We start from the raw sequence: 26,490 nt of genomic DNA, 5'->3' as shown, positions 1-26,490 counted from the left end.
AGAGTTGGCACGTCTATTGCTTTTTGTTTTGTTTTGGTGTATGCTGTTCCTAGGACTTGGACTCAGGGCCCTGGTACTGTCCCTGAGCTCTTCTGCTCAAGCCTGGCATTCTACCACGGAGGCCATAGCTCCACTTATAGCTTTTTGGTAGTTCATTGGAGATAAGAGCCTCACAGACTTTCCTGCCCAGGCTGGCTTTGAACTGCCATCCTCAGATCTCAGCCTCCTGAGTGAAGCTAGGATTACAGGTGTGAACCACCAGCTGCCTGCAAGCTGGGAGAATGAAGCGCTTCCCAAAGGAGGTCTGCTATGTCTGTGCCATGTGTGATCGAAGCTGCCCCTGAGACCCTTCTGGGCCTTTTTTCTCTTTGGCAAAACTGGGAGTTGGAGTAGAGAACTTCCTACCCTAAAAATACTGGGTGAAGCAGACTGGGATCTTGAGCTCTAGGCCGTCTAGAGTGGAGCCTGGCCGGGGGGGGGGGGGTGGTGGCACCAATAGTCCCTATGCCAGGAGGACCCCTTGTATGTCCTCAGGTTCTGTCACACCACCCAACATTTCAAAGCCAGGAGAAGCCTGCTGCTCAGACCTGCATGCTCCCTTTCTTACGTCCCTTTTCGGGTGCTTGTCTGCAAGCAGCAGGCCCAAAGCCTGCCCAGAAACCAGCACTCTGCCTGCCTTCCCCCCATCCCACTACCCCCAAGGCAGCTGGCCAGCCCACCAGGTAACCAGGGCCAGGATAGACAAGGGAGAGGAGAACTGCCCCATCCTCGCCCTACCCCGGCCTCAGGCTGAGCCCTTGCTCACAGCAGAGCTGGAGGAATCCCTGAGTGTTTTATTGGTTTATGGATTTGAAGGTCCAGAAAGGACCCCAGGCCCAGAGGCTGTGGGAGAGGCCAGGGAAAGGACCCAAAGCCTGAGATGAGGCTGGGGAGTCTCAGCCCAGCTCCCTGGTAGTGGTAGCTACAGGAGGGCGGCAGCTTCCAGCATCTTCTCAGCAGCTGAGAGACGCATGGCCTGTGGGGAGATCAGGAGAAATAGGACTGAGGGTGGAAGAGGAGGCCGCCAGCGCCTCCTCTCCGGGTGTGGCTCCTGCTCCATGCCTAGGTGACACGTGAGGTCTAGAGGGTAGCCTAACAGGGGAGGGGGGAGGGGGCACTGTCCTAAGACAAAGCAAGAAGCCAGAGCATGAACAAGGGGGGGGGGGGGCCCAGTGCCACCAACAGCTCAGCTGGAACAGGGCCCTGGAATGGCACCCTGCTAGGGCAGTGGCCCAGAGGCCTCTGGGAAGGGGGAGAGAGGAGAGGGCTGCAGGTGGGGGAGGGCATGGGCAATCCCACCTGGAGGAAGGGGCTACTGGGAGACACAGACTGCCTGCCTCCGGCTGCGATGCTGGCCCTGGGGACATGGATCAGCTTGTCCATGACAAGGGCCTCCATGGGAGGCCTGGGGTGGACTCAAGGGCCCTCCCTGGTGCAGTGCTCTGCCGATGGAGCCGGATGCCACCTGCCTGGTACTAAGGGAGCACCCTGGCTACCAGCTGCCTCCACCACAGCCCCAGAGGCCCCATGGACCGCCACGAGGGCCCCTCGTGCCCCTGCCCTCCCCTGGGAGCCCAGGGCCACTAGACCACAAAGTGGAGGGTGTAGGTGAGCTGGTGGCCGTTGTCCCAGGCGTACAACACGCGCTCCTTGGGGTTGTAGTCGATCTGCGTGGTGTAGGCGTGCTCGTTGCGGAAGGGCAGCTGCGGGCGCGCGTCGGTGCCCGTGTGCGTGTCGAAGGCGTAGGCCACCAGGCCCTCGGGCTGGTTGTAGGTGTCCACGGCGTACAGGATGCCACACACCAGGAAGCAGTTCCCGTAGGAGTTCCGCCGCAGCCTGGTCTTCCACGTGGTCTCCCGGTGCACAGAGAGGTCGCCCGGGTCCAGGCGGCTCAGCACGATCACCTCGGATTGGGCTTCGTCGTGGTCATCCACGGCGGGGTAGATGACCCACAAGCCGCTCTCGTCCACAGCGAAGTCAATGTCCGAGTGGCCGCGCCACTTCCAAGGGGTGGTGTCTTCATACACCACGTCGGGCAACAGCGCCCAGGAGGCCACAAAGCGCTGGCGCAGGTCGTACTTGATGATGTTCTTGGTGAAGGCCCGGTTGTAGTAGAAGGCACCCTGGTACACCACGTGGCCCGTGCCGATCCAGTTGTAGGGCAGCTTGTACATGTTACTCCAGCGGCCTGTGGTGACATGGTGCGTGGTCACATCGGCGTACACCCCCCACGCAAGCAGACCAGCAAGGGTCTAGGAGTGGACCCCAGTTGTGGAATGACACAGCTAGGCTGACTGAGACACGATGGGGTGTCAGCCCTGCGCTGCTGCAGGGCCTTTGCGTATGCTGTTCCTTCTATCATGACTGCCATTCCTCGTTCAATCTACATAGGAAATGCCTGCCTGGTTTTCAGAGCCTGTAGCCACTGTGATCTCTTCCAGGAAGCTTTTCCTGATCTCCCTGGGGCTGAGCTGAAGGGTCTCTCTCCTAGCCTCCTATAACTGTTTGTCTTGGCAGACGGGCTGATGTTGAGCTGGCTGAGGAAGGACATTCTTTCTAGGCCATTCTCTGTGATTCCACACATCTCAGGGTACGTTATTCATGGGGTGAGCGCCTGTCCCAGCCTATTCTCTCATCATCCTCACTGTCATGCTTCTCACTGCCAGGCCCTCTTCCAGGCTTTCTGCCTGGAACACCCTCTCCTCTCCTGCCTGGCTTCCTCCTGCTCTTCCTCAGCGCACAGCTCAGGAAAGTCCTCCCTGACCTCAGGCTGATGCCTCCCAGACCTCTGAAGTGTAACCCCCATCATGCGGCCCCCAAATTGTTCACTTTTGTCTTCCACTCCAGCTTGTGGGTGTCTGAAGGGTGGGCCATTTCTTAATGAGCCCTCTCACTCCCAGCATGCCCCAGGATCTGATAAGCGGTCCTGCCCTTCCTTGTGCTAACAGCTACGTTGTGGGCCCTGCCTAGACCTGCAGCTCCAACGAAGGCCCGGGCCAGTTCCCCTGGAACACAGGCAATGCCCCCCACTTCACGGACTTGAGACAACACTACAAACAAGCACACACGAATCCACTAGAACACAGCGAGCACTCAGCACGCGGAAAGTCAGCCTGTCCCCTGCATGGCTGGCTGCATTCCTGAGGCTGAACAAGTCCAACTTGTTGGCCCCTGTCCTCCAGTTTCTGGCCCAGGGCCAGCACCAGGGGGTGCGGTGGAGTTGTCTGTGCCAGGCTAGATACAGGTAACCACGTGACTAAGGAGGGCTGGGCATCATGGGGGTCCCTCCCCAGGCTGCCCATACCCGGGACCCCTTCCCTGGCCCAGGACCCTGACCTTGCTTGAAGTTGTCCAGGTTGCGGAATTCCACCAGGCTGTTTCCATAATAGTAGTTGGTGACGTAGATCCTGTCGTCTCGGGCTGTGGGGTCCTTCATCCAGGCTCCCTCGTGCCTTCCGTAGCTGTGATGTCTCACTGGGGGGTCCACAGCCCGCAGGGTACCCTCACAGCTGGCCTCTCTGCCTGTGGGGAGCAATGGGCGCAGCTTTGGGAACACAGACCTTCAACCCAGTGCAATGGCCCTGGAAAGGTGACCAGGGTCTAACTGACTGAGACCCCTCTTTCTCTGTGTGTTTATGTTTGTACTGCAGCTTGAACCCAGGGCCTAGGCACTGTCCCTTAGCTTTTCTGCTCAAGGCTAGAGCTCTATCACTTGAACCATAGCACCACTTCTGGTTTTTTAGTGGTTGATTGAAAATAAGAGTCTCACAGACTTTAGTGCTTGGGCTGGCTTCCAACTGTAATCCTCAGATCTTAGTCTCCCAAATAGCTAGGATTACAGGCACCTGGCTAATCAATTGATCTCTTCCTTCCTTCCTTCCTTCCTTCCTTCCTTCCTTCCTTCCTTCCTTCCTTCCTCCCTCCCTCCCTCCCTCCCTCCCTTCCTTCCTTCTTTCCCTTTCTTTCTTTCCTGCATGCTGTTTCTCAGTTCTGGGTCTTGAACTCAGTGCCCTGGCTCTCTCTTGGCTTTTTTTTTTTTTTTTTAATATATTGTATCGTTTGAACCATGCCTCCATGCCTACTTTTTGCTGTTTTTTTTTTTTTTTCCCCAGAGCCTCTCTGTGCTCAAGTCTAGTGCTCTACCACTTGAGCCACAATGCCACTCTGGTTTTTTTCTGTTTATGTGGTACTGAGGAATCGAATCCAGGGCTTTGTGCATGCCAGTCAAGCTCTCTACCACTAAGCCACATTCCCAGCCCTTTGCTGGTTATTTTGGAAATGGAATCTCTTGGACTTTTTTGCCTGGGCTGGCTTCAAACCATGATTTTCCAGGTTTCAAACTCCTGAGTATCTAGGATTACAGGTGTGAGTCCATGAATATATAGTTTTTATTTCATCATTAAAAAAAAAAAAGCTAGCTGGGTGCTGGTGGCTCACATCTGTAATCCTAGCTACTTGGGAGACTTGAGATTTGAGGATCACAGTCCAAAGCCAGCCTGGGCAGGAAAGTCTGTGAGACATTTATCTCCAATTAACTAACAGAAAACAAGAGTTGGAGCTGTGGCTCAAGTGGTAGAGTACTAGCCTTGAGCAAAAAAGCTCAAGGATAGCACCCAGGCCCTGAATTCAAGCCATAGGAACTACACACACACACACACACACACACACACACACACACACACACACACACTTTAAACAAATCTATTATTCAGAGAAAATGTTAAGTGTGTTTGCATTTCCTTGTCTTTTTTTTCTTTTTACGTTGCATCCACGAGCATGCAGATATGCTTTAAAAAAAAAACTGTGATTCCTCTACATCTATTTTCATGTATCCTGTTTTCTTCTTCCTCTGAGCAATTTCTCACATCATTAAATAACCCTTTTAGTGATGTAATTGCTGGGTTCTGCCAGGCCACCAGGCAGCTGTTTCATTTATTAAACATCCCCCCAACGTCAGCTCTTCAAGTTATTTCCAGTTTTCTGACACTAGAAATAGCGTGGAGAGGAAGCCACTTCAGCTGCACCTGTGCCCGTGTGCGGGCGGGTCCTTCGGAAGAGATGTGTGCAAGGGGAATGCACTCGGGTCATAGCTGCAGACGGTCTGAAGGCTGGTGACTACATCGCCAAGAACCCTCCAGAAAGACAGATCAATGATCTACCGAGTAAAAGTTCTTTCATGTTACACAAGTGGAAACCACAAATGTGGTTTTAAAAAGAGCTGGGGAGGTTGGAAGTGTAGCGCAATGGTAGAGTACTTCCTTAAGGCTCTGGGTTCAATTTCCAACACTCAACAAAACTCCAAAACTCAACAAAAGCTTGGCATTGGTGGTTCATGCCTGTAATCCTAGCTACATAGGAGGCTGAGATCTGAGGATCCGCTTCTAGCCAGCTTGGGTAGGAAAGTCTGTGGTCTGTGACTCTCATCTCCAATTAACCACCAGAAAACTGGAAGTGGTGCTTGACTCAAAGTGGTAGAACACTAGCCTTGAACACAAACATTTGGGGATAGTGCCTAGGTCTTGAGTTCAAGCTGTAGGACTGGCAATAAAAAAAAAAAGGTAAAAAATAGACAGAGGTAGGGCTGGGAATGTGGCTTAGCGGTAGAGTGTTTGCCTAGCATGCATGAAGCCCTGGGTTGGATTCCTCAGCACCACATAAACAGAAAAAGCCTGAAGTGGAGCTGTGGCTCAAGTGGTAGAGTGCTAGCCTTGAGGAAAAAGAAGCCAGGGACAGTGGCTCAGGCCCTGAGTCCAAGCCCCAGGACTGGCAAAAAAAATAAATAAATAAATAAAATAATAAAATAAAATAATAAAAAAAATAATAAGAAAAAATAAAGAAAAGAGTTTCTGGATCTGATAATGGCATTTGCAGCTCCATTTTAAGAAGAATTTGTTGAAAATAACACCAGTTTTACAAGCACTTTAAATGTTGGTATGTGGGGCTGGGGATATGGCCTAGTGGCAAGAGTGCTTGCCTCGTATACATGAGGCCCTGGGTTCAATTCCCCAGCACCACATATGCAGAAAATGGCCAGAAGTGGCGCTGTGGCTCAAGTGGCAGAGTGCTAGCCTTGAGCAAGAAGAAGCCAGGGACAGTGCTCAGGCCCTGAGTCCAAGCCCCAGGACTGCCAAAAAAAAAACACAAAAAAAACCCAAATAAATGTTGGTATGGTTTTCTATAAAGGAACAGTGAGGGGTAGGTTCTTAGCACAGATGGGAGTGAGGGGGACAGGGCACAGAATAAATACTTGAGGCTTTGAGGCTTCTGTCCCATAGTCTCTTCTTTATTTTTTCTGTTTACCCACTCTTTAAAAAAATGGACAAGCTTTCTTAGGAGAGGAATACCAAGATGCAATGCCTATGTAAATATGAAATATAAAATCTTTAAAATAAATATTAAAAAATATAAAATGATATAAAATAATATTTATCAAAATGAAAAAAAATAGAGAAGCTTGCTGGGGACTGGTGGCTCATACCTGTGAATCCAGCTATTTAGGAGGCTGAGATCTGAGGATTGCAGTTCAAAGCCAGCCCAGTCAGGAAAGTGTAGGAGACTTATCTCCAATCAACCAGCAAAAAGCTGGAAGTTAAACTGTGGCTCAGGGACAGTGCCCAGGCCTCAGTATACACGCATATGTACACACACACACACACACACACACACGCACACACACACACACACACACACACACACCCCACAGAGTCATCCTTAGCTTAAGGACCAAACAAGCAGACTTCGGGCTGGATTTAGCCATGGGTTGTGGTTTTTCAAGCCCTGGGAGGCTAACTCACCTTGGCTGGGGTCTTCTGGGCGTGAAGGTGGTTCGGTGGGCCGGGGACTCGTGGTGGGAGCCAGGGTGGTGGAGGGAGCCGCGGTGGTAGTGGTGGTGGCAGGATCTGTGGTGGGGATGGTAGTGGTGAAGTCTGCTCCCTCGGAAGCCTTGGGCTCAGCCTCGTCCTGCTCAGCGGAGTTGGGCTCTGGAGGCTTGCCTTCAACCTTGGGCGGCGGCTGTTCTAGCCAGGAAGTGCCCTTGAGGGCATTGTCTGCAGAGATGAGAGATGACCTTGTCTTCACCTTGTCTTTGTGTTCTGTGGTAGCCATGCTTCTGCCCTGGTCTTTCCAGGCCATCTAGGTCCCTCCCCAGACGCTCAAGTGGAAGATGGGCTCCAGCCCAGCTGCAGCCCTGCCCCCTCCCCCGCCCCCAGTGAATTTTTAGGAGACATACCCTTCTGACTCAGTTTCCACTTCTATGAAATGGTGTCATGAGGCCCCTATGTCAGTGGCACCTCCCCATCTCCACTTCTGCTGACTGACAAAAGACTTTTTCTGTTAGTTGCTGGACCCCCCACTTGCCTAGCTGGCATGGGGAGGGGAAACGGGGACACTCACTGTCACACCCCCAGGGGACATAGGCACCTGGTCTCCAGGGAAGGGGGTCTAAGGCAGGCTCTGTAGCCTGCTGACCTGAAGGCATGCAGGCATTCCACCTCTGTAGGGCTGGGTCCTCCCTGCAAGAGGCAGCTGCCATTAAGATCAGCAACTGTGTTTCCACAAAGTGCTGAGCGCTGTGACACCAGTGACAAGGGGCTCCTTTCCATGAGGGCCCCCAGGGACTGCCAGTCAGCCAAGGGAGGGCCACAGGGACTGACTTCTTTTTCCCTCTTGGCTAGGCTTTCTTTGTCATGCTCTGGGAAAGTCTTCCATGTCCCCCCACCTCCCCACTGCCAGGGCTCCTGTGGGAACAAGTCAGGGGGGACACAGCAGTGGGCCTGGCCTCAGCGGCCTGGTAGGGAGGAGGATGGTTCCCACGGGCCTTGCTGACAGAGGCAGATGCCCACAGCTGTGCTTGGCAGTGGCCCAGACAGGGGTAAGAGGTCGTATGCCGTGGCCAGGCTGAGCTGGCAGGCATCAAGGACAACAGCTGGCACAGAAGGCTGGAAGAGGAGCCAAGAAACAAGGATACCTTTTTTTGTGTTTTGTTTTTTCCAGTGTTAGGGATCAAATTCAGAATCTCGAATGTGTTAATCATTCTACCCCTGAGCCGCACCCTCTGCCTTTGTTCTTTTCTTTCGTTTTTATGCTATGCTTTGAAATTTTAGTGTTTGAACTCAGGGCCTGCATTTGCTTAGCAAATGTTTTACTGCTTGAGACACAGCTCCAGCACTTTTTGCTTTATTTTTTCAGATAGGGTTTTGTCTATGCTACCCTGGACCTTGATCCTCATATTTATACTTTCTGTGACAGGCAGTATCACCAATCCAACTAGTGGTTGAGATGGGGTCTTGTCAACTTTTTGCCTGAGCTTGCCTCAAAATGGATCCTCCTGATCTCTACTTCCAAAGTAGCCAGTACAACTGGCCCTAGCTCTTGGCTTTGTGAGACCAGAGGTCTTACGATGTAGCCTAGGCTGGCCTTGAACTTGAGATGCTCCTGTCTCTGCCTCCTGAGTACTGGAATTATTGCTTTGGGCTACCACTCAGGTATGCAATAACTTTTTTTTTTTTTGCCAGTCCTGGGCCTTGGACTCAGGGCCTGAGCACTGTCCCTGGCTTCTTTTTGCTCAAGGCTAGCACTCTGCCACTTGAGCCACAGCGCCACTTCTGGCCGTTTTCTATATATGTGGTGCTGAGGAATCGAACCCAGGGCTTCATGTATACAAGGCAAGCACTCTTGCCACTAGGCCATATTCCCAGTCCTGCAATAACTCTTGAAGGCTGAACTGTAACTGTTGCACCTTGCTGTCTCCTCAGGCACTGCCCCACAGAGGGCTTCACTGGACAAGGCAGGCAGCAAGACCCAGGAAAGGGAAAAGGTTTGGACTGTCACTCTTGGACAGGTGAGAACAGTAGGGCATCAGTGGTGAAAGCTCACAATTTAGGGGACTTTTGGAATTTTGTTCTCTTGTTTCTCAGTTAATTTCATTGTGACCTAGCAAGGAGCTTCAGAAAAAGTAGGAGAGCCTGGGTTCTTTTGAGGAGATAAGAAATGAAGGTTTCCAGGCCCTGGTGGCTCACGCCTGCAATCCTAGCTACTCAGGAGGCTGAGATCTGAGGATAAATGCTCAAAGCCAGCCTACACAGGAAAGTCTGTGAGACTCTTGGAATCAAGAACCCCAAAAGCCAGAAGTAAAGCTGTGGCTCAAGTGGCAGAGTGCTCGCTTTGAGCACAAAAGCTCAGAGACAATACCCAGGCCTTGAGTTCAAGCGCTACGACGACCAAAACCAAGAACAACAGCAACAACAAAAAAGAAAATTTCTGGAAGTGTAGGTGTGGCTCAAATGGTAAAGCTCCAGCCTTGAGAGAAAAGCTAAGCAAGAATGTAAGGTCCTGTGTTCCAACCCCAGTACTGGTATGAAGAAGAATAAGAAGGAGGAGGAAGAGGAGGGGGAGGAGGAGGAGGAAGAATCCAGCTTTACAATCTGGAAAGAAGTGAGTGGCCTTTATGTGGGGTCTACCAGTTCATCCCAACAACCCAGAGGGGGTTATTATGTCCTGGCTGTGGGTGAGGAAAGGGCACCCAGGAGGTGAGTGATGATGGAACTCTGGGGCCATGTACAGAGAAGCCCAGGAGATTTGGGAGGCAGGCTGTCTCTTAGCTAGGCCCCAGGCCCCAACGTTCCCACTCCCCTCCAACTTACCAGCCATGCCCTCTGTTGCCTCTTGCCTGGCTGCCTTGTAGTAGGTAAAACCCCGGATCACCGCCTGCTGCTGGGCCAGGGCCCGGGGCTTGGCTGTGGGTTGGGGGAATCGGCCCTTGGCATTGTCCTTCCTCAATCTCTCCACCTTCAGTAGCTTCTCCTTAGGAGCCTTTGTGATGACTTTGTCTGCAAAGCTCTTTGGCATATTGCCATATTTGTTGGTATCCTTGCCTTTCCCTCCAGCTGTGTCCTAGGAGAGAAGAAGAATCACAGACTTGGGGAGCAGCAGAAAGGATGTTTTAGGGGGGTCATGAAAGCTCAGAGGGGAGGGCTGGGGCTCCTGCTCCAAACCCTACCTCCCAGGTACCCATAACTGGTTTGCCTCCATTTCCCTACTCCATTCTCCCTTGCAGATTTGAAATCCAACCTTGTGGGTTAGATTCTTGTCCTATTTCCCAATTCCTGGCCATGCCTCTCCCGGGAGTAGACAAGATCAGGTGGCTCCCAGGGAAGTCAAGAGAGATCTTCTGGGGTCTCTCTTGCACGTGACCCCTATACCCCAAGGTATCCCAGAACTGCCTCTGTTTTTGCATTGAGAGCTTAGCATTCTGGGAGGTCCTTCAGTCCCATGGCTGATCACCCCACCCCTAGGACATACCGTATCTATTTCACTGCCTACTCAAATGCCTCTGATGCTGGCTTGGCACAAGGACACAAGGCCTTGCCTGTAACTTATTATTAGTCAGAAGTTCTGGCCGACAGGGCATACAGTATCTGATGGTCCTCTAGCCCACTGCCAAAGCAAGACTCACGAACACTGGCAGAACTGGCATGAGAATGAGCTAGCCACCAGCCCTGGGCCAGAGCTAGGCGGTCCCACCTGTAACCACCAACAACCCTCACAGTGTCAGCGCAGCAGGGCAGAGGGCTGGGCTCCGCAGCCATGCAGTGTGGCTTCTAGTCCAACTCAGCCACCGTCTCATCATGTGACCACTCTGCTTCCTTATGTGCCAGGTGGGCAGGGGTCAGCCCTCCTCCCAGAGGGTCACAGGATTCACTGATGTGACAAGTCAAGTTTAGAAGGGGAATCTCATATGGTCAGCTCTCTTCTCCTGCCACTAGGGGAAAAGCAAGGCCACTGGGCTGTGTCCTGCTCCTTGGGTGACCAGTCAGAGGGGCAATGATGGGAGTTTGGAACTTGTCCCTATTCTTTTTGCCGAGTCACAATCTCTGTCATGTGTCCACCTTCATGCCATTTGTCCACGCAGAGATGGCTTCGCTAGCCTAGCTACCCAGTGGCCATTTTTGCAGCCTGTATGTCTGGCCTACAGGGGGAATTTTTGTCAGGTCTCCCAAAGGTAGGTTATTAGTCATGGGTAGCCCTGTCCACTTTGTGCTCAGAGCTTGAGAATGGAAACATCTGGCTGTTTGCTATCTGGGTCCATCCAGGTAGGGCGGAGAACTTGCTATTTATCTGTAAAGGTCCCTAAAGGCAGCTGGACACTTGTGGCTCACGCCTGTAATCCCAGCTACTCAGGAGGTTGAGATCTGAGGACAGCCAGCCTGGGCAGTAAAGTCCATGACACTCTCCAATTAACCACTAGAAAAACTGGAAGTGGAGCCGTGGCTTAAAGTGGTAGAGGAGCAGCCTTGAGCGAAAGAGTTCAGGGACAGTGCCCAGGCTCTGAGTTCAAGCTCCACAGAACGCCTCCCCCCCCCCACACACACACCAACACACACACATGAATCTCATGGACTTTCCTGCCTGGGCTGGCTTTCAACCATGATCCTCAGATCTCAGCCTCCTGAGTAGCCAGGATTATTAGGCATGAGCCATCATCACTTGTACGCCATCTATTGCTTGGCAGGCACCAGCTAGGGCCCAGCCACGTGGGGAAGGTTTTGATCAGGATCACTGGTCTCCCAAGGCCAGGCAGGGAGGTTCATCTCCGACAGCCTTGTTTCCAGGTTTGAGAATTTGGGAATAAGAACATTATCAAACATCTTGCTTAGCATCCAGCCCTCTTGGCTGAACATGCACGTGTGTCCTGACTTCTCATGTTAGCTACGCGGCAGCTGTCGCCTGCCAGGGACTCTCCATTGTGTTTCCCTCCCACTTCTCTAGCCTAACCTATGCTATGCCCTCAAGTACAGCCACCTTGGGCCCTATGAACACAGCCAGGCCTCACCTGAGCCTTGCTACTACCGGGGCCCGCGGCAGGCGTGGTAGCAGGGGCGGCCGCTGCGTCCCTCTGCAGCAGCTGGAGGCCCAGGTTGGCCAGCTCCTTCTTGATGCTTAGCATGATGGCCGAGTGGTTCTCGTAACTCTTCATCTGCTCGCTGAGGTGGCGCACGCTGTCCTTCACCACCTCGTTCTCCCGGCTTAGGTTGGCCTTGATGCTCTGGAGGGCAAGATTCAAGGTCACTTGTCAGTCTGCTGCCTCTGAACCTCCACCCCTGAGAGTCCCTGTAGTTTGACCATCAGCCTCGGTGTCCAGTTCCTGAGCGGGGATGGGGCTGACAAGGGAGGGGCAGCACTGGCGGGGGGGGGGGGGGGGGTAGAAAAAGGCACATGCTGTAGGACTCAAGTTGTCAATTTTCTTTCTCTCACTTAAGCCAAGGAATGAAAAGATAGGTATTATGTCTGTGGAATTCTTGTTGTTGTAACCAAGGCTGGTCTTGAACTCTTCCTTTTTTATTTTTTCTCTTTTGGTGCCAATCCTGAGGCTTGAACTCAGGTCCTTGGTGTTGTCCCTGAGCTTTTTTGCTCAAGGCTAGTTCTCTACCACCTGAACCATAGCTCTACTTTCTGGTCTTAAACTCTTGATCCTCCTGTGAGTACCGGGATTACAGGCATGCACCACCATATCCAGATTTTACAGTACTAAAACTAAAAGATATAAATGATGATCTAAAAATACATATCCCTTTTACTTCTGTTTATTTCTCAGTGCTGAATTTTTTGTGTATCGTCTAAAGACACTCTGTACTTTTATAGGAATAAATGTCCCTACACATGTACCTACCTTTTCCACACTTGGTTACTTAAAAATTACATTCATTCATTCATTCATTTATTAGTGGTACTGGGTTTGAACTTATGGCCTCTTCATAGGGAGATATTCTATAGCTGAGCCCCACCTCCCATCCTAAATTCCTTTTAGATTTTACATGTAATAAATAAATAAGTGTGTATATGTATGTGCACACGCATGCAGGCATATGTGTTTGCTGGTTCTGGGACTTGAACTCAGAGCCTGGGTGCTGTTCCTGACTTTTTTGGCACTCCATTCAGGCTCTGGCTCCACCTCTCCCTCCCCCTTGCTGAGGAGTATTTCTGCTTAGCTCTCATGGCTCCCACTCCAACCCCTGGGTCTATTTCTGCTTCTAAATCCTGCTGGGAACTGACATGCTCCTACTTTTCCCTCTATGACTCCCTCATTACCTTGGGAACCCCTTTTCCTTATAGAGGAAACCTGGGCAACCTTGCAAGTATTATTTCTAGATTCCCAAGGTGCCACAGCAGTCCAGGGTCATGTATAAGCAGGCTATATGCCTGTTTAGCTTGCCCTCTACCACTTGAGCCACACCTCTAGCCTAGCTTCTTTGATGTTTATTTTGGAGATGTGGCGTCTCATTCATGCCCAGGCTGGCTTTGAACCACAGTCCTCTTGATCGCAACTTCCTGAATAGCCAGGATTACAGACATGACCCACCATCACCTGGCTGGGTGCAGATTCCTTTGTGTGAACCTACTTCTCAAGTGAAACAGAAGAGACTAGTAAGCTGCAGGACTAATTTCTTTGCTGAGAAGCCAGAGATATCCACATCACAAGTTCAGACTTTACTTTGCAGAAGATAACCTAAAAGTGATTCACATCCAGTCAGCCCTGTGATTGGATTTACATGTTGAGAGGCAGTGAGAAGGAATCTGATGATGATATACCTGGGTTGGAATTCCTGTTCTCCATTTCATGGTGGGATAATCTTGAGTTAGTGATTACTTCTCTGTGCCTATAAAACAGGGATTCTAATGGTAATGAGAACTAACTTGTAGGGTCACTGTGAGATCCAGAAAAGCTGAAGAACATGAAAGTACACTTTGAGCTGGGTGCCAGTGGTTCATAACCATAATCCCAGCTACTCAGGAGGCTGAGATCTGAGGATTGTGACAGGCAGGAAAGCTGATGAGACTTTTATCTTCAATTGGTCAACAAAATGCCAGAAACAGAGCTGTGGCTCAAGTGGTAGAGTGCTAACCTTGAGAAAAAAAAAAGCTCAGGGACAGGGCCCAGGCCCTGAGTTCAAGCCTAGGTGGAAGTCAAAGTATGTAAGGGGTACTTTTGAATCCCAGCCCTACTCTTGCCAGGTAGGAAGCTGGTTTGGGAGACCTGTTCTATGTGTTGCACGGTGCATAGCAATATCGCTCCCAATGAAGAGCTAGCAGCATCCACTTGTTCCTAGCTCAAGTTATGATCAACCCAAGACATTTCTAGATATTTTCAGCTGGAATGAGGCACAGATGACCCTTGGCAGGGCAGAAAAGAGCAGAGGGAGCCCGGGACTTGCAGACTGCTGTTTAATCTTCTGGGAGGATTTTTCCTTTGGCTGGGGGAGCCAGTTCCTCCTTGAGTCAGACTGCCTCCCCTCCCACTTCCAGGGTTAGCAAGAGCTTTCTTTCTCTTTTTCTTTTTCCTTCCACATGGTTATCCTTTGGGAAATAAACCACGAGTAACAAAAATAAAGCACAGATACTGTGAAGCACAAGATAATTAAACAATCCATTTTCTATGGTTTTGGGAATCATTTTTTATTTGACTCAGGCTCAGCATTACGTGCAATGAGTTAGTATTTCCTGAGATTACAAGAGGAAAGGTCACAGCAGGATGGCTTTGGGGGGCAGCAATGGGAGCGCTCAGCAGACACAGGAAATGCTGGGACTCAGCTTGCCCAGTTGGCCTGGGCTCAACCAATAGGAGGGACTCACTGACTGTCAAAGCCACTGCAACCCCACCTTCAGGCTCCATCAGAGCTTTATCTCCCACCCTGGGGCTCAGGATGCCCAGGTGCCCCCTCCCTCTGCAAAGGAAGCTGGGAAAGGAAGTCCCCACGCCTGCTCCCGGCAGCTGTAGATTTGCAGTCCTCCAGCCGCTCAGCAGAGGCCGGATGCAGGAAATGGGTGGAGGCTGGGCTGGGCAGTGCCAGCATTGGAAAACCTTGAACCTGCAGCCTGGACACCCAACATTGCCGACTGTCCCTATACTAAGCCAGCAGACTAGTCTGTCTTGTCTAGCCCCTGTCTCCTCACAGGTGATACTAGGACTGTTGGGTTGTTCTGTGCCTGTTCTTAGGCTCAGACTAGCCCTGTCACACAGATTGCATGGCAATCTCTACGTTGTACAGCATAGACCCAGATCCTGGTGCATCAAGAACAGCTATGAATTCTAGCTCCTTTTGCACCCTTTCATACAATCAGCGGGTGCCTCAGTTTCTCCCCTCAGCCTTCCCAGTTTCCTCATGCCTTTAAACTCCAGTCAGACCTCTTTGCCAAAGGCTGGACCTTGTGGCCTGGTATGTCCCTCCCTCAGCTCCCTGCGCCCCCTATCCCTGGAGCGGGGACAGCCTTACCTCCTCCAGCGTGTTCATCTGGGAGGCCACCTTGTGGACGTAGGCGTGGACCTTCATCAGATCCATGCTGTACAGGGCGCCCTCCAGGAGATCCACCATGGACTGCAGCTGGGGGGACACGAGGGCAGTTAGGCTGGGATGGGAGGCTACAAAAGGAGTCCCAGTGCAGTGAAGAATCCCGAGCCCCAGAGACTCAGAATGGCCTGCTTGGGCCTGGCTGCTCACTAGTCCCCGTCTGCTCCTATTCATGGGCAAAGCATTCATTCACTCAATTCATTCACTCGTTCATTTGCCGAACTGGAGATGGAACCCAGGGTCTCACATATGCTAGGCAAGTGCTCTGAGCCACATATCCTGCAGAGATTCTAGGTTTTGGTCACTGGCCATGTGTAAGGCACATGGGGGCTAGGATCACTTTTGTAAGTGATCCCACTTAGTTCTTGTGACAACCCCCCCCCCCCATGAATTGTATAAGGGACACTGAAGGCTGGTTCAGGCCCTCGGCTCTGCTCCTTTAGATGTACTTGTAGACACTGGGGACTCATACCAATAATTCTAACTACTCAAGCACTAAGATGGGCACACACACAAAAAAGTTACACCTTCTCCCTGACTGCACTCTGTACCTGCTAACTGGCCTCTCTCCCTCCATAAGTGCTTCCCTGTTAAGTGACTTCACAGAGCTTGGGCATGTAGGCTGGGAGCAGCCTTGAGGAATGACAGTGACTTGGCCATCTCCAAGCCTAGCTGCCTGGTCCCAGGGGAGGTAATCTGAGCTTTCATCCCTTCTCTAAAGCTCCCCCGGGACCTGGTAGATGCTGGCCTTTGGCCTGGGGCCAGCTCCTCACTGGGCATCTGTCTCCAGGCCTTTCTGGTCTCATTTCCTTACAGTTTCTCTGAGCTCTCTCACAATGAATTGCTGCCTTCCGGGCCTGTTTCTAGTGATCCGTTGCACCCAAAGCATTGACCACTTTTATGTTTGGCTGATATCTTGCAAGTGCTCACACAGGGGAAGTGACTAACCCAAAGTCTTCAGCATTCAATGGCGCCCAAAGCAGAGACCAGATCAGTATAAATGGAAACTAGCACACTTTTTGTTGTAGTTGTTGTTGGTTTTGGCTTGAACTCAAGGCCTGGGGGCTGCCCCTGAGCTTTTCTGCTCAAGGCTAGTGCTCTACCACTTTGACCCACAGCTCCACTTCAGTTTTCTGGTGACTAATTGGAGATAAGCATCTCGTGGACTTTCCTGCCCAGGCTGGTTTTGAACTGTGATCCTCAGATCTCAGCCTCTTGAGTAGCTAGGATTACAGATGTGAGCCACCAATGCCTGGTGTGTGTGTGTGTGTGTGTGTGTGTGTGTGTGTGTGTGTGTGTGTGTGTGTGTGTTGTGTTATTAAGGCTGAAGGCTAGTGCTCTACCACTTAAAGTTCCACTTAATGACTTTTTGGTGGTTAAGTAGAGAAGAGTCTCATGAGCATTCCTGCCTGGTAGCCTCCTAAGTAGCTAAGATTACTGCTGTGAGCCACCAGCACTGGGCAACTTGATTGGCTTTTTCACTCTTTCCTATCACACTTCACCACTCCTGTCTTGGGTCCTAAGGAGAAAAGAGAGGCCAAGAAATGGGAAGGGGCTGGCACAACAGGGGAGTGGCAAAGCCTGGAGCAGGGGCTGGCTCCTTGATTAGCCCAGGGCTCTGTCCTGAACCTGTATCTCTCCTCCTCTCTCCTCTGTCACCTCCTCAAGATGACATTCTCTCCAGATGACCAAACTGCCGGTAGAATGCCAACTTGGCACAGGGAAGGACCATTCTCTAGCATGTACCCACCCTCATGGCCCCAGTGGCCCACGGCCTTTCTCAGGACTTGCGGAAGCTGGCGCTCTAGTCTGGCTCTATCTAGCCAGCTGTTTCTCAGTTTTACTCCAATTTCCCGGGAGTATTCAAACTGTTTAAGCCAAGAAGTGTTTCTCGGAGCAGAAGCCGAGCTCTAAAACAGACAATGAGGTGAAAGACACTACTGGAATCAGAGGTAGATGACTCAGAGTCTTCGTTGCTCCCCCACAACCTTGCCCAAAGCACTGAGGGGTACCAGGGGTAGCCCTGGAGCTCTGTACAGCGCAGTTTGAGATCCAAGCTCAGTTTTCTTCCCTGTGAGAAGGTGTGGCAGGGAGTGGTGATATGCGTGCAGAGCTCAGCATAGAACAGCTGAAGCTACAGCCAAGGTTACTCCTGTGGCTTTGACAAGGGTTTCTCCCCGGCTGGGCAAGTTCCCATGGCTGCCTACTGCCCATGTATGGGCTTGGCATTTGAGCCCTCCCCGGTATAGCCCTGCTACCCTCTTGGGCCCAGCAGATGTTTATTCTGGGACAGGCACTAAAGTCTGTGATAGCAAGATGGTAGAGGGAAGCTGGAGGTCCTGATTTCAAGCCCCACGTGTGCACACACCACACACACACACACATGCACGCACACGCATACAATCTGGCCTGTGGGGAGCACCTGAACACGAGAAATGCCCTAACTATATTTAGAATAATGAAATGCCACACAGTTTAAAGCATACATGGAGCCTGGCACTGGTGGCTCATGACTGTAATCTAGAGATTATTATCTTCCGTTAATCACCAGAAAACCTGAAGTGATGCTGAGGCTCAAAAGAGTAGAGCGCTAGCTTTGAGTGAAAAAGCTCAGGGACAGCGCCCAGACCCTCAGTTCAAGCCCCATGACTGACAGATAGATAGATAGGGTTGGGAAGAATGTAGCTTAGTGCTTGCGAAGCCCTGGGTGGCGCTGTGGTTCAAGCGGTAGAGTGCTAGCCTCGAGCTCAAGCCCAGGACTGGCCAAAAAAAAAAAAAAAAAAAGAGAGAGAGATAGAGAGAGAGATAAAATAAATAAATATACATAGTTGCAGGCAGGTGAAATGGTTCAGGGGTAAGTTTGGTATGACAAAAATCCAGGAGAGCTGGTAACACCAAAGGCCGCAGTGCAGTTTAGCCACGTTAAACCAGTGGTTTAACTTGCCTAGGGAGTCAGGGGTCTTGTTCTAACCAGTGGTTTAACTTGCCTAGGGAGTCAGGGGTCTTGTTCTTGGGACTTGTAGAATGGGCCGGCAGGAGCACCTGCCTCGCAGAGCCTGTGTGTGTGTGTGTGGGGGGGGACTCAGAGCAAGTCCAGCTGGCATAAGCCCACCTCACCTTACCTTGAGGAGCTCGGGCGCCTGCTTTTTGAGCTTCTCCATCTTCCACTCGTTCTCGCAGGGGTTGAGCGAGGAGGGTGGCGCGGTGCAGGAGCAGCGGCAGTCGGCCCCCGAGCTCACCGTCTCCACGGTGTAGAAGTCCTCCACCCGCGCGCGCCCGCTGCGCACACGACTGCACGCGTCCTTGCTCAGAGGTCGCATGATGCACTTACAGCGGCAGTCCGAGCCCTCCGACGTCATCCGCACCTGGTCCAAATCCCCAAACACCTGCAGGGCCGGGATGTAGAGGGGAGATAGGGGCTCCAGTGAGATGTGGGCCAGGCAGAATTCAGCCTGATTGGTCTGGGTGGCAGAGACTGGAGAAGCCCTTAGAGAGAAAGTAGTAGACCTCTTGTATACTTTAAATATGAATGGCCACTGTGGGACAGCCTGTTGTGTTCCCCCATGAGTAAAGCAGAATTACCACATGATCCAGCAACTCCGTATCCAAACCAAGACTAGCATATGAATGTTTATAGTAGTGTTATTTGTAATAGTCACAAGGTGAAAACAACCCATACAAAAAAACAAACAGTGGTGGTATGCATATACAATGAAATATTACTCCGCCATCAAAAGAAGCGGAGTAGCTGGGGCACCAGTGGTTCACCCCTGTAATCCTTGCTACCTAGGAAGCTGAGGTCTGAGGATGGTGGTTCAAAGCCACCCCAGGTAGAAAAGTCCATAAGACTCTTACCTCTGATTAACCACCAAAAAAGCTGTGGCTCAAGTGGTAGAGTGCTAGCTTTGAACAAACAAGTTCAGGGACAGTGCCCAGGCCCTGAGTTCAAGCCCTAGGACCAGCACTAAAAAAAGACAAGGCATAGAGGAATGATTCATGCTGCAACATGGATAAATCTTTAATATTCAGTGAAAGAGGCCAGCCACAAAAGGTTTCATATTGTGTGTTATTTATGTGGAGGGAGAGAGGAAGAGGCTTGGCTGGGCATGGTGGCTCATGCCTACAAGCTGTTAAGAGTTTGGATCTGAAATGTTTCCCAAAGGCTCACATGCTAAAGGCCCATTTGCCAGCTGATGGGCTTTGGGGAGAATCTGCCCAGCCCAGTGGATTCACCCACTAACACACTCATAATCTGACGACATTATTGGGAGGTGGTAGAAACTAGGAGCCGGGGCCTGGTTGGAGAAAGGAGGCCACCGAGGGTGGGTCGCAGACTATATGTTACCCCTGGTCCTTTCCTCTTCCCTTCTCTCTGCCTCTTGTCCAGCGCCAGGAGAGCAGCTGTCCTCAGCCAGACCTTTCTGCTGTGACACTCGGTTTCATAAGGACCCAGAAGCAATGGAGCCAAGCGACTATGGGCTGACACCTCCATAATCATGAGCCCACAGAAGCCTGAAGTTGATTTTCTCAGGGGAAAAGCCGACTAACCCAGAAGGTTTTGAGCAGGATGGATCTTGGTCAGCCATGGAAGTAGGGGGAGGGGGCAGCAATATCTATCTGTCTGTCTTGCAGCTGTTATTATCATGATTTGTAATCCTAAAAGGGTGATGAGCTGTTTTTCCACGTGGATGCAGTATTAGATGTTTGGTGTTTTTTCTTCTTCTTCTTTTTTCCTCTTCTATTTTCAGCAGCATCCTACAGATGAGGAAACGGCCCTGGTTCCAGCAACTGAGTGGCTGGAGAGCAGTTTCCCAGAGCCTTCCTGCCTTTCCTGCAGCCGCGTGGGGTGGGAGAGAGAGGGGGCAGGGGTGTTCGGGGTCTCAGCCCTTTGTCTTGGTGGTCTGAAGGTGGAATGTCTCTGAGAACTGTGGGCCAGTTCTCCCCTGCCAGCCACACTTGGGGACTCATGGGCCTCCTTCTCACTCTGCTTTGCTGGGACCATCCCCCCCAACCCCCGCCCCGGCCCCACCATGGGGTCAGGAGCCCAGAATATTCTGTGCCCACTCTTGGGGAGCTACCCAGATTCCATCTCCATCCCCACCCCCACCCCCACCCCCACCAGTGGCCTCCACATCAGACCTCTACATTCCTTCCCCCCTCAGATGAGGTGCTACGTCCTGATGGGGGCGGCCAAGGCCCTGACACACACCAGGAGTGGGATGGTGTGTGTGTGTGTGTGTGTGTGTGTGTGTGTGTCTGCTGGCAGCCTCACCTGCCAGGAGCGGGGCAGTGTCCAGCCTCCTGTGTCCTTGGGGGCTGGCCTGGACACAGCAGGGTCTCAGTGGAGAAAACCAGGCCCAGCTCTAATCTCAGCCCCCACACCTCTTCCCTGTGTGGCCATGATCCCACTGAGCCTCAGCTGACTCGTGTGTGTGTGTGTGTGTGTGTGTGTGTGTGTGTGTGAGAGAGAGAGAGAGAGAGAGAGAGAAACAGAGAGAGAGAGAGAGAGAGAGAGAGAGAGAGAGAGAGAGAGAGAGAGAGAGACAGAATCTTCTGCCTGAGCTTGTGCAGACTCTGAAAACACTCAATGCATCCAGAACGCTGGACATAGGTCTGTGACAGTCATTGCTCCCTAAGCAGTATGTGCAGTGAAATTGCTGCTGAAAGCCCTCCTTCACACTTAATCAGCTTCGTCTGTCTTTCATCTTACCTCTCTTGAATGAGAGTAGGCTAGAATTTTGCGCAGTCACACAGCACCACTTGATTCCAAAGCTTGGTTCCCTCTCAGGAACACCCACAATCAGCAGCTAAGGCCTGCTTCCCCAACAATTACGCTGGGTGAGGTGAATCTGCAGATAAGGGGGGGGCATAGGATCTGGGGTTCCCAGTAGGCCTGGCCTATCTGGCCTTCATATGAAGGTTGGAGCTGCTATCAAGCACCCCAAATTTAATCTATCCAAAATAGGTATCTTCTCCCAAACCCGTGTCCTCCTACTCCTTGGATACCCTGGATAAACCAGAGTCAGGGTGTGCATCCTCATTCAAAGTATCCCCTCCCTCTTTCCCCTACTGGCCCTCTACAGCCACAGTCCTACTTAGACCACAGTAACTGCAGCAGGGACAACCAATCGAATGGTTCCTCTCTGCCCAGCTGCCGGTGGCTCAACCCTGTAATCCTTGCTACTCAGGAGGCTGAGATGGGAGGCTTGTGGTTCAAAGCCAGCTCGACAGGAAAGTCTGTAAGACTCTTATTTCCAATTCATCACCCAAACCCCAGATAAATAAATAGAAGTCAGAAACCCCTAGCACCCTGGGAGTCTCTAGGCTCCTGGCTCCCTCAGGACAGTGTATCTGAGCAGTTCAGGGTGCCTCTTGAGTGTTCAAGTCTGTCTGATGGGGTGGGGCGGCCCCCCAGTGTTGGCAGGAGGGTTGTGTAAGATTCTGATATTCTGATCGTAAGAGCTGGGTGCAGGGTGTGGCACACAGCCTGCTTCTCAGGGTTTTGTCCCGGTGTCCCAGCCAGAGAGGACTGAGACAAGGGCTTCCTGCAGAGAGGCGGTGGGGCCTGGCAAGATCTGGCCCAGGCCTGGTGCTCTGTGGGTCGGACGAAGACTTATGCCCAGATCCCCAGTTTAGGAACCTGCTTTCAATTACACCCACAGGCGGAAACTGCGGGAGCAGGCACAGCAACACCTAAGCCCCTGGGACAGGCCTGGAACATCTGACTGGTTCAGGACACAACAGCTCCTGTGGGGCTCCACCCCCTCCCGCCCCTAGCCCCTGGCTCCCCCAGGCCTCCACCTTCTCTCTGCTAAGCTTAGATGCATGCAGGATGTGAGGTACCATCAGTCCTTTCACAGATGGGGAAACTGAGATAGCCCCAGGGTGGAGGGGGCATATGGGTGCCATACCTGGGTGTTTGCCCATCCACCCCACTCACTGTACAGCCCCTCAGAAATAACCAGGGCATCTGGGAGCTCCCCCAGTTCAGCCTCCCCCCCTCTGCAGGCTAGAAAAATCACTTCCTTAGAAGGAAACTTCAAATCCTGTTTTGGAGCAGGCTGGCACAAAAACACCAGGAGCAAGGAGGTGGCTGCGGAGACCCTCAGAGGGCTGGGGGGGCGTGATGGGGTGAGCTGCCCACGTCACTGAGGTACAGGACCCCAGAAGAGGACAGGAAGCCCAAGGGGGGGCAACTTAACCCCTTAGATCCATGTCAAGCTCCAAGCTGACCCTCTGCCCACCCAAGGGAGAACGGGGTGGACTTGGAGGGGAAAAAGGGGTGGTTACCGGGAGAGACTACGTGATAATGAAAACAGTTCTCTCTCGCAGAGCCAGCAGGAGTCTGGCTGGGCTAAGGAATGCGGAGTAAATGCACCCATCACTTGATTTTTATTTTTCCCAGCTGGCTGAAAGGGGCACAGGGGTGAGAGGGGTGGGAATGTGTGTGTGTGTGTGTGTGTGTGTGTGTGTGTGTGTGTGTTGTGCCAAGTTCCCCAGCTTCTGCGTCCTCCCCACCCCACCAAGCCCCAGCTTGCCCTGGAACCAACTAAATACACACCGCCCCCCGCCCCCCCACCTAGCAAGTGTTTGGCTGACTTGCTACATAAACAAGGAGTTGGGTTTTCTTTGTCTTTGCTTTGTTTTGGATGTGAGCCCTTTGCACGACTCAGAGGATGCCTGAAACCAATATCCCCCTCTACCCCCTCACCCCTCCCTCCTCCAGCCACGGAGGAAAGGCAAGAGGTGACTGATGGAGCCAGCTGGGATTTTCTGCTCACTGGTGCTGCTACCTGGGCCACAGCAGGCAGAATCCTAACTCCCTATGGCAGGGAAACCAGGGGACATAGCTCTTTCAGAGAGTGGAACTGAAGCCTAGAGAAAGGCAGTGATTTGCCCAAGAGCACACAGCGCAAGAATAGCTTTTGCCCTTTACCTTGCCCAACACTCACCTTCCACGAGGAAAGAAGTAGGGGAATAACACCATCAGGAGATGTAACCCCAAAAGATGATGAGTGCCTGACCCTCTGTGAGCAGGGCCCCACGGTGTTCCAGTTCTTCATTCTCCGCCAAGCTCCGCTTTTAGGAGCACCTTAATTTAAGGGGTCTCCCCCACTCTGGCTGACCCCCACCCCCTGTGGTAGCTCCCTTTTCATTCTGTATCTCACTTCTGGACCCCAGTGATGATGTTTCCCAAACACAGTATCATCTCCTGGGCACCTACTCGTTGCTAGGCTCTGAGGCTAAGGCATCTCGCCGGCTCAGTCTCACTGGATTTGGAGAGGGGTTGGCAACCCACTATTTCCCCTATGTTTGCAGGCGGAGGAATCGGAGGTGCCGAGGTACCACGGCACCGGCTGGGGTGGTGGATGTGCAAGTGGAACTCAGGTCTGCTTGACAAGGGAGCAGCTCCTCTGGGCCCCAGGCAGAGGCCCGCGCAGGTCACTCCTGGGGACACCTGGTGCTCCAGGACACCGGAGGCCGGGCGGGGGCCCAGCCCGAGAGCCTCAGCCCTAAGCCGGCTGCACAACTGGGGGGCGGGGGGGGGTAGCGGGGTAGCCGCTGCCCAGGGTCAGCGCCCCGTGGGAACCCGTGCGCCCGTTTCCTGAGGGTGATTTCCCTCCTAGCCAATCTGCTCCCGGGGTCCCTTCCGCAGTCGCCAGCACCTCGTGGATCTGCGGTGCTTTCTCCCCAATGTCCTGACCCCTAGGTTTCCATGCTTCGGTCCCAGGTCGGATCTCCCCGCTCCAGGGCCTCAGTTCCCCTCCGGGTGCGCCCTCGTGGGCCCCGCACAGCCCCAGCCGCGCGCGCCCTGGCGCCGGGCTCGGCCGCGCCGCGCAGGTCCGAGGCGCGCGTGCCTCACCTTAGTCTCGGCGCGTGCGGGTCCCGCCCGCAACAACAGCAGCAGCAGCAGCAGCAGCGGCAGCAGCGGCCGCAGACGCTCGGCTAGGGGCGCGGCGGGTCCGGGTGGGCAGCCGGGCACTGCCATGGCGGGACGGGCACGGAGCGCACGGCCGGGCGCTGAGGAAGCACAGACGGCGCCGCGAGCTCGCCGCCCCACGCGCCCCGGCTCCCGCGGCGCTGCCCGGGGGAGGGGGGCGGGGGAGGAAGAGGAGAGGGGGTGGAGCCAGGGTGGCGGGGTCCCCGCCCCGGCCCTGCCGCCCCGCCTCCCGGCCGCTGGGCATCCCGATCTCCCCCTCCCCCCCCCGGCTACACACACAAAGGGCTCCGGGTGGGTGGGGTGGAGCGGGCGTCCAGATCCGAGCCCCCAAGCGCAGGGCGGGCTCGGCGTGGTGGAGGACCTTGCGCGTCTCTTCGAGCCTCAGTTTCCCCACTGGTAAAAAGCAGAAAGATGATAGCCCGTTTGGAGTGGTTGTGCAGAAGGAGCGATCTCTTTCTCTTGGGAGGACATTCTCCGGCCCCCCCCCCACCCCAACTCCCTGCCCTCACTCCACTTCTCTGCTCCCAAGCTGTCTAGGGCTCCAGGCCATCTCATCTCCAGGGGTCTTCGGTGTCACTGCCCCGTGGAGATGCCTTGCTGTTGTCTCTGAGACCCCCCCCCCTCAAAAAGGGGGTGGGGAACCCTTATTTGTGTCCTAAATTACCTTACAGTTCCCCCCAGGAGCTGTCCCACTTCGTTTTCCCTGTGAACCGTCTTTTCTGGATTGGTGTGGGGACAACGGGGCCACCAGTGCACCCCGGCTCTGACTCCACCCTCTGGAGGTTCTTAGAGTGTGGTCCCTGGCCAGCAAGCCCTCCGCTTGGCCTGAGGACTTGTTAGGAATGCAAATTGCCAGGCCCCATCCCACCCCTTACTCACCAAGGTTGGGGGTAGAATGGGTCTGAGGGTCTTTTCACAGACGACCCCTCAGCTGGTTGACAAAATCTTGTGTGAAAGATGTTTAGGACGAATCATCTTCATTCTATCTAGAGATAACTTGGGAGATGTCTAGGGATGGGGTGGACACCAGGCATAGAGTAAAAATGAGGAGGCCTGAGTACAAAGTGGGTACACACTACCCCTGAAAGGACACCCAATGCACCAAGCCTGGCGTCTTCAAGGAGCTCCAGCAGTCAAGAATTGTAGTAAGGAGAATCTTCATGGAATACTTGCCTCGCACCTGTGGATTTGCAATATATTTTCTGTCCAATTATAGACAAAGTGTACTTCTCAATGTAACCAGGTAGGATTCCCTTCCCCAGCCTGTTCTGCTCTGCAGCCTGCTTGGGACTGGGCTGTAGGAGCTCCCCGGGGAAGGGGAAGGCTGCAGTCACCAAGGTAACTCTGCCCCCTGCTGGTTACTGTGTTCTCTCAGTCACCATGGACCAACTGTCACATAGTCCCACAGCATCCAATGTCTATCAGTATGGTCAGCTGTCGTGGGTTTTTGTGAGATGATTTGTGTGATTATTAGATAAGTATTCCTCCATGATAGGGCAAGGCTCTCATGATGAGACTCATTATCCTGTTATTAGTTCTAGCCCAGTTTTGTCTTGGTTATTTATCTGCCTCTGGCCTCAAGACCACTCCCCTTCACTCTGTCTCTGTGTGTGTGTGTGTGTGTGTGTGTGTGTGTGTGTGTACTGGGGCTTGAACTCAGGGCCTGGGATTTGTGCTCAAGGCTAGTGCTCTATCACTTAAGCCACAGCTCCACTTGTTTTGGGGTTTTGTTGTTGATTTTTCTGGTGAATTGGAGATCAGAGTCTCATGGACTTTACTGCTCTGGCTGGCTGTGAACTGTGGTTCTCAGATCTCAGCCTCCTGAGTATCTAGGATTATAGTCATGAGCCATCAGTGCCTGGCTTCCTTTACTTATTCTTAGATATTTTCCTTTCCAGTTCTTGTGTTTTGAGTACTGCAAGTGCTTAGGGTTTTTCTTTCCTTTTTTTTTTTTTCTGTCAGTCATGGGGCTTGAACTCAGGGCCTGGGCACTGTCCCTGAGCTCTTCAGCTCAAGGCTAGTGCTGTACCACTTTGAGCCATGGCACCACTTCCAGTTTTTTTGGTGGTTAATTGGAGATAAGAGTCTCACAGACTTTCCTGCCTGGACTGGCTTTGAACCATGATCCTCAGATCTCAGCTTCGTTAAATGTTTTTTTTTTTCGGG

General features: G+C 52.6%; 1 protein-coding gene across 2 annotated transcripts; it reads right to left on the bottom strand.

The window, feature by feature from the left end:
- Window positions 1-164: 164 nt before the first annotated feature.
- Olfml2a (olfactomedin like 2A) lies at window positions 165-24,458 on the bottom strand. Of its 2 annotated transcripts, none has more exons than XM_048342439.1 (8): window positions 24,247-24,458; window positions 18,506-18,769; window positions 15,309-15,416; window positions 11,870-12,082; window positions 9,681-9,930; window positions 6,834-7,085; window positions 3,376-3,561; window positions 165-2,227 (listed from the first exon to the last, which is right to left on the bottom strand). In XM_048342439.1, exons 1-8 carry the CDS (start codon window positions 24,370-24,372, stop codon window positions 1,623-1,625), a joined length of 2,004 nt encoding a protein of 667 aa, XP_048198396.1. In that variant the 5' UTR covers window positions 24,373-24,458; the 3' UTR covers window positions 165-1,622. The 2 variants fall into 2 exon arrangements, with proteins under 2 accessions (XP_048198396.1, XP_048198406.1); XM_048342449.1 differs by lacking the exon at window positions 24,247-24,458 and adding an exon at window positions 23,336-23,464.
- Between the last annotated feature and the right edge of the window lie 2,032 nt (window positions 24,459-26,490).

Source organism: Perognathus longimembris, chromosome 1 (genome assembly GCF_023159225.1).
Source record: "Perognathus longimembris pacificus isolate PPM17 chromosome 1, ASM2315922v1, whole genome shotgun sequence".
Lineage (NCBI taxonomy): Eukaryota > Metazoa > Chordata > Mammalia > Rodentia > Heteromyidae > Perognathus > Perognathus longimembris.
Note: the sequence above shows the minus strand (reverse complement) of the source record. Positions and strands in the feature narration are given on the sequence as shown.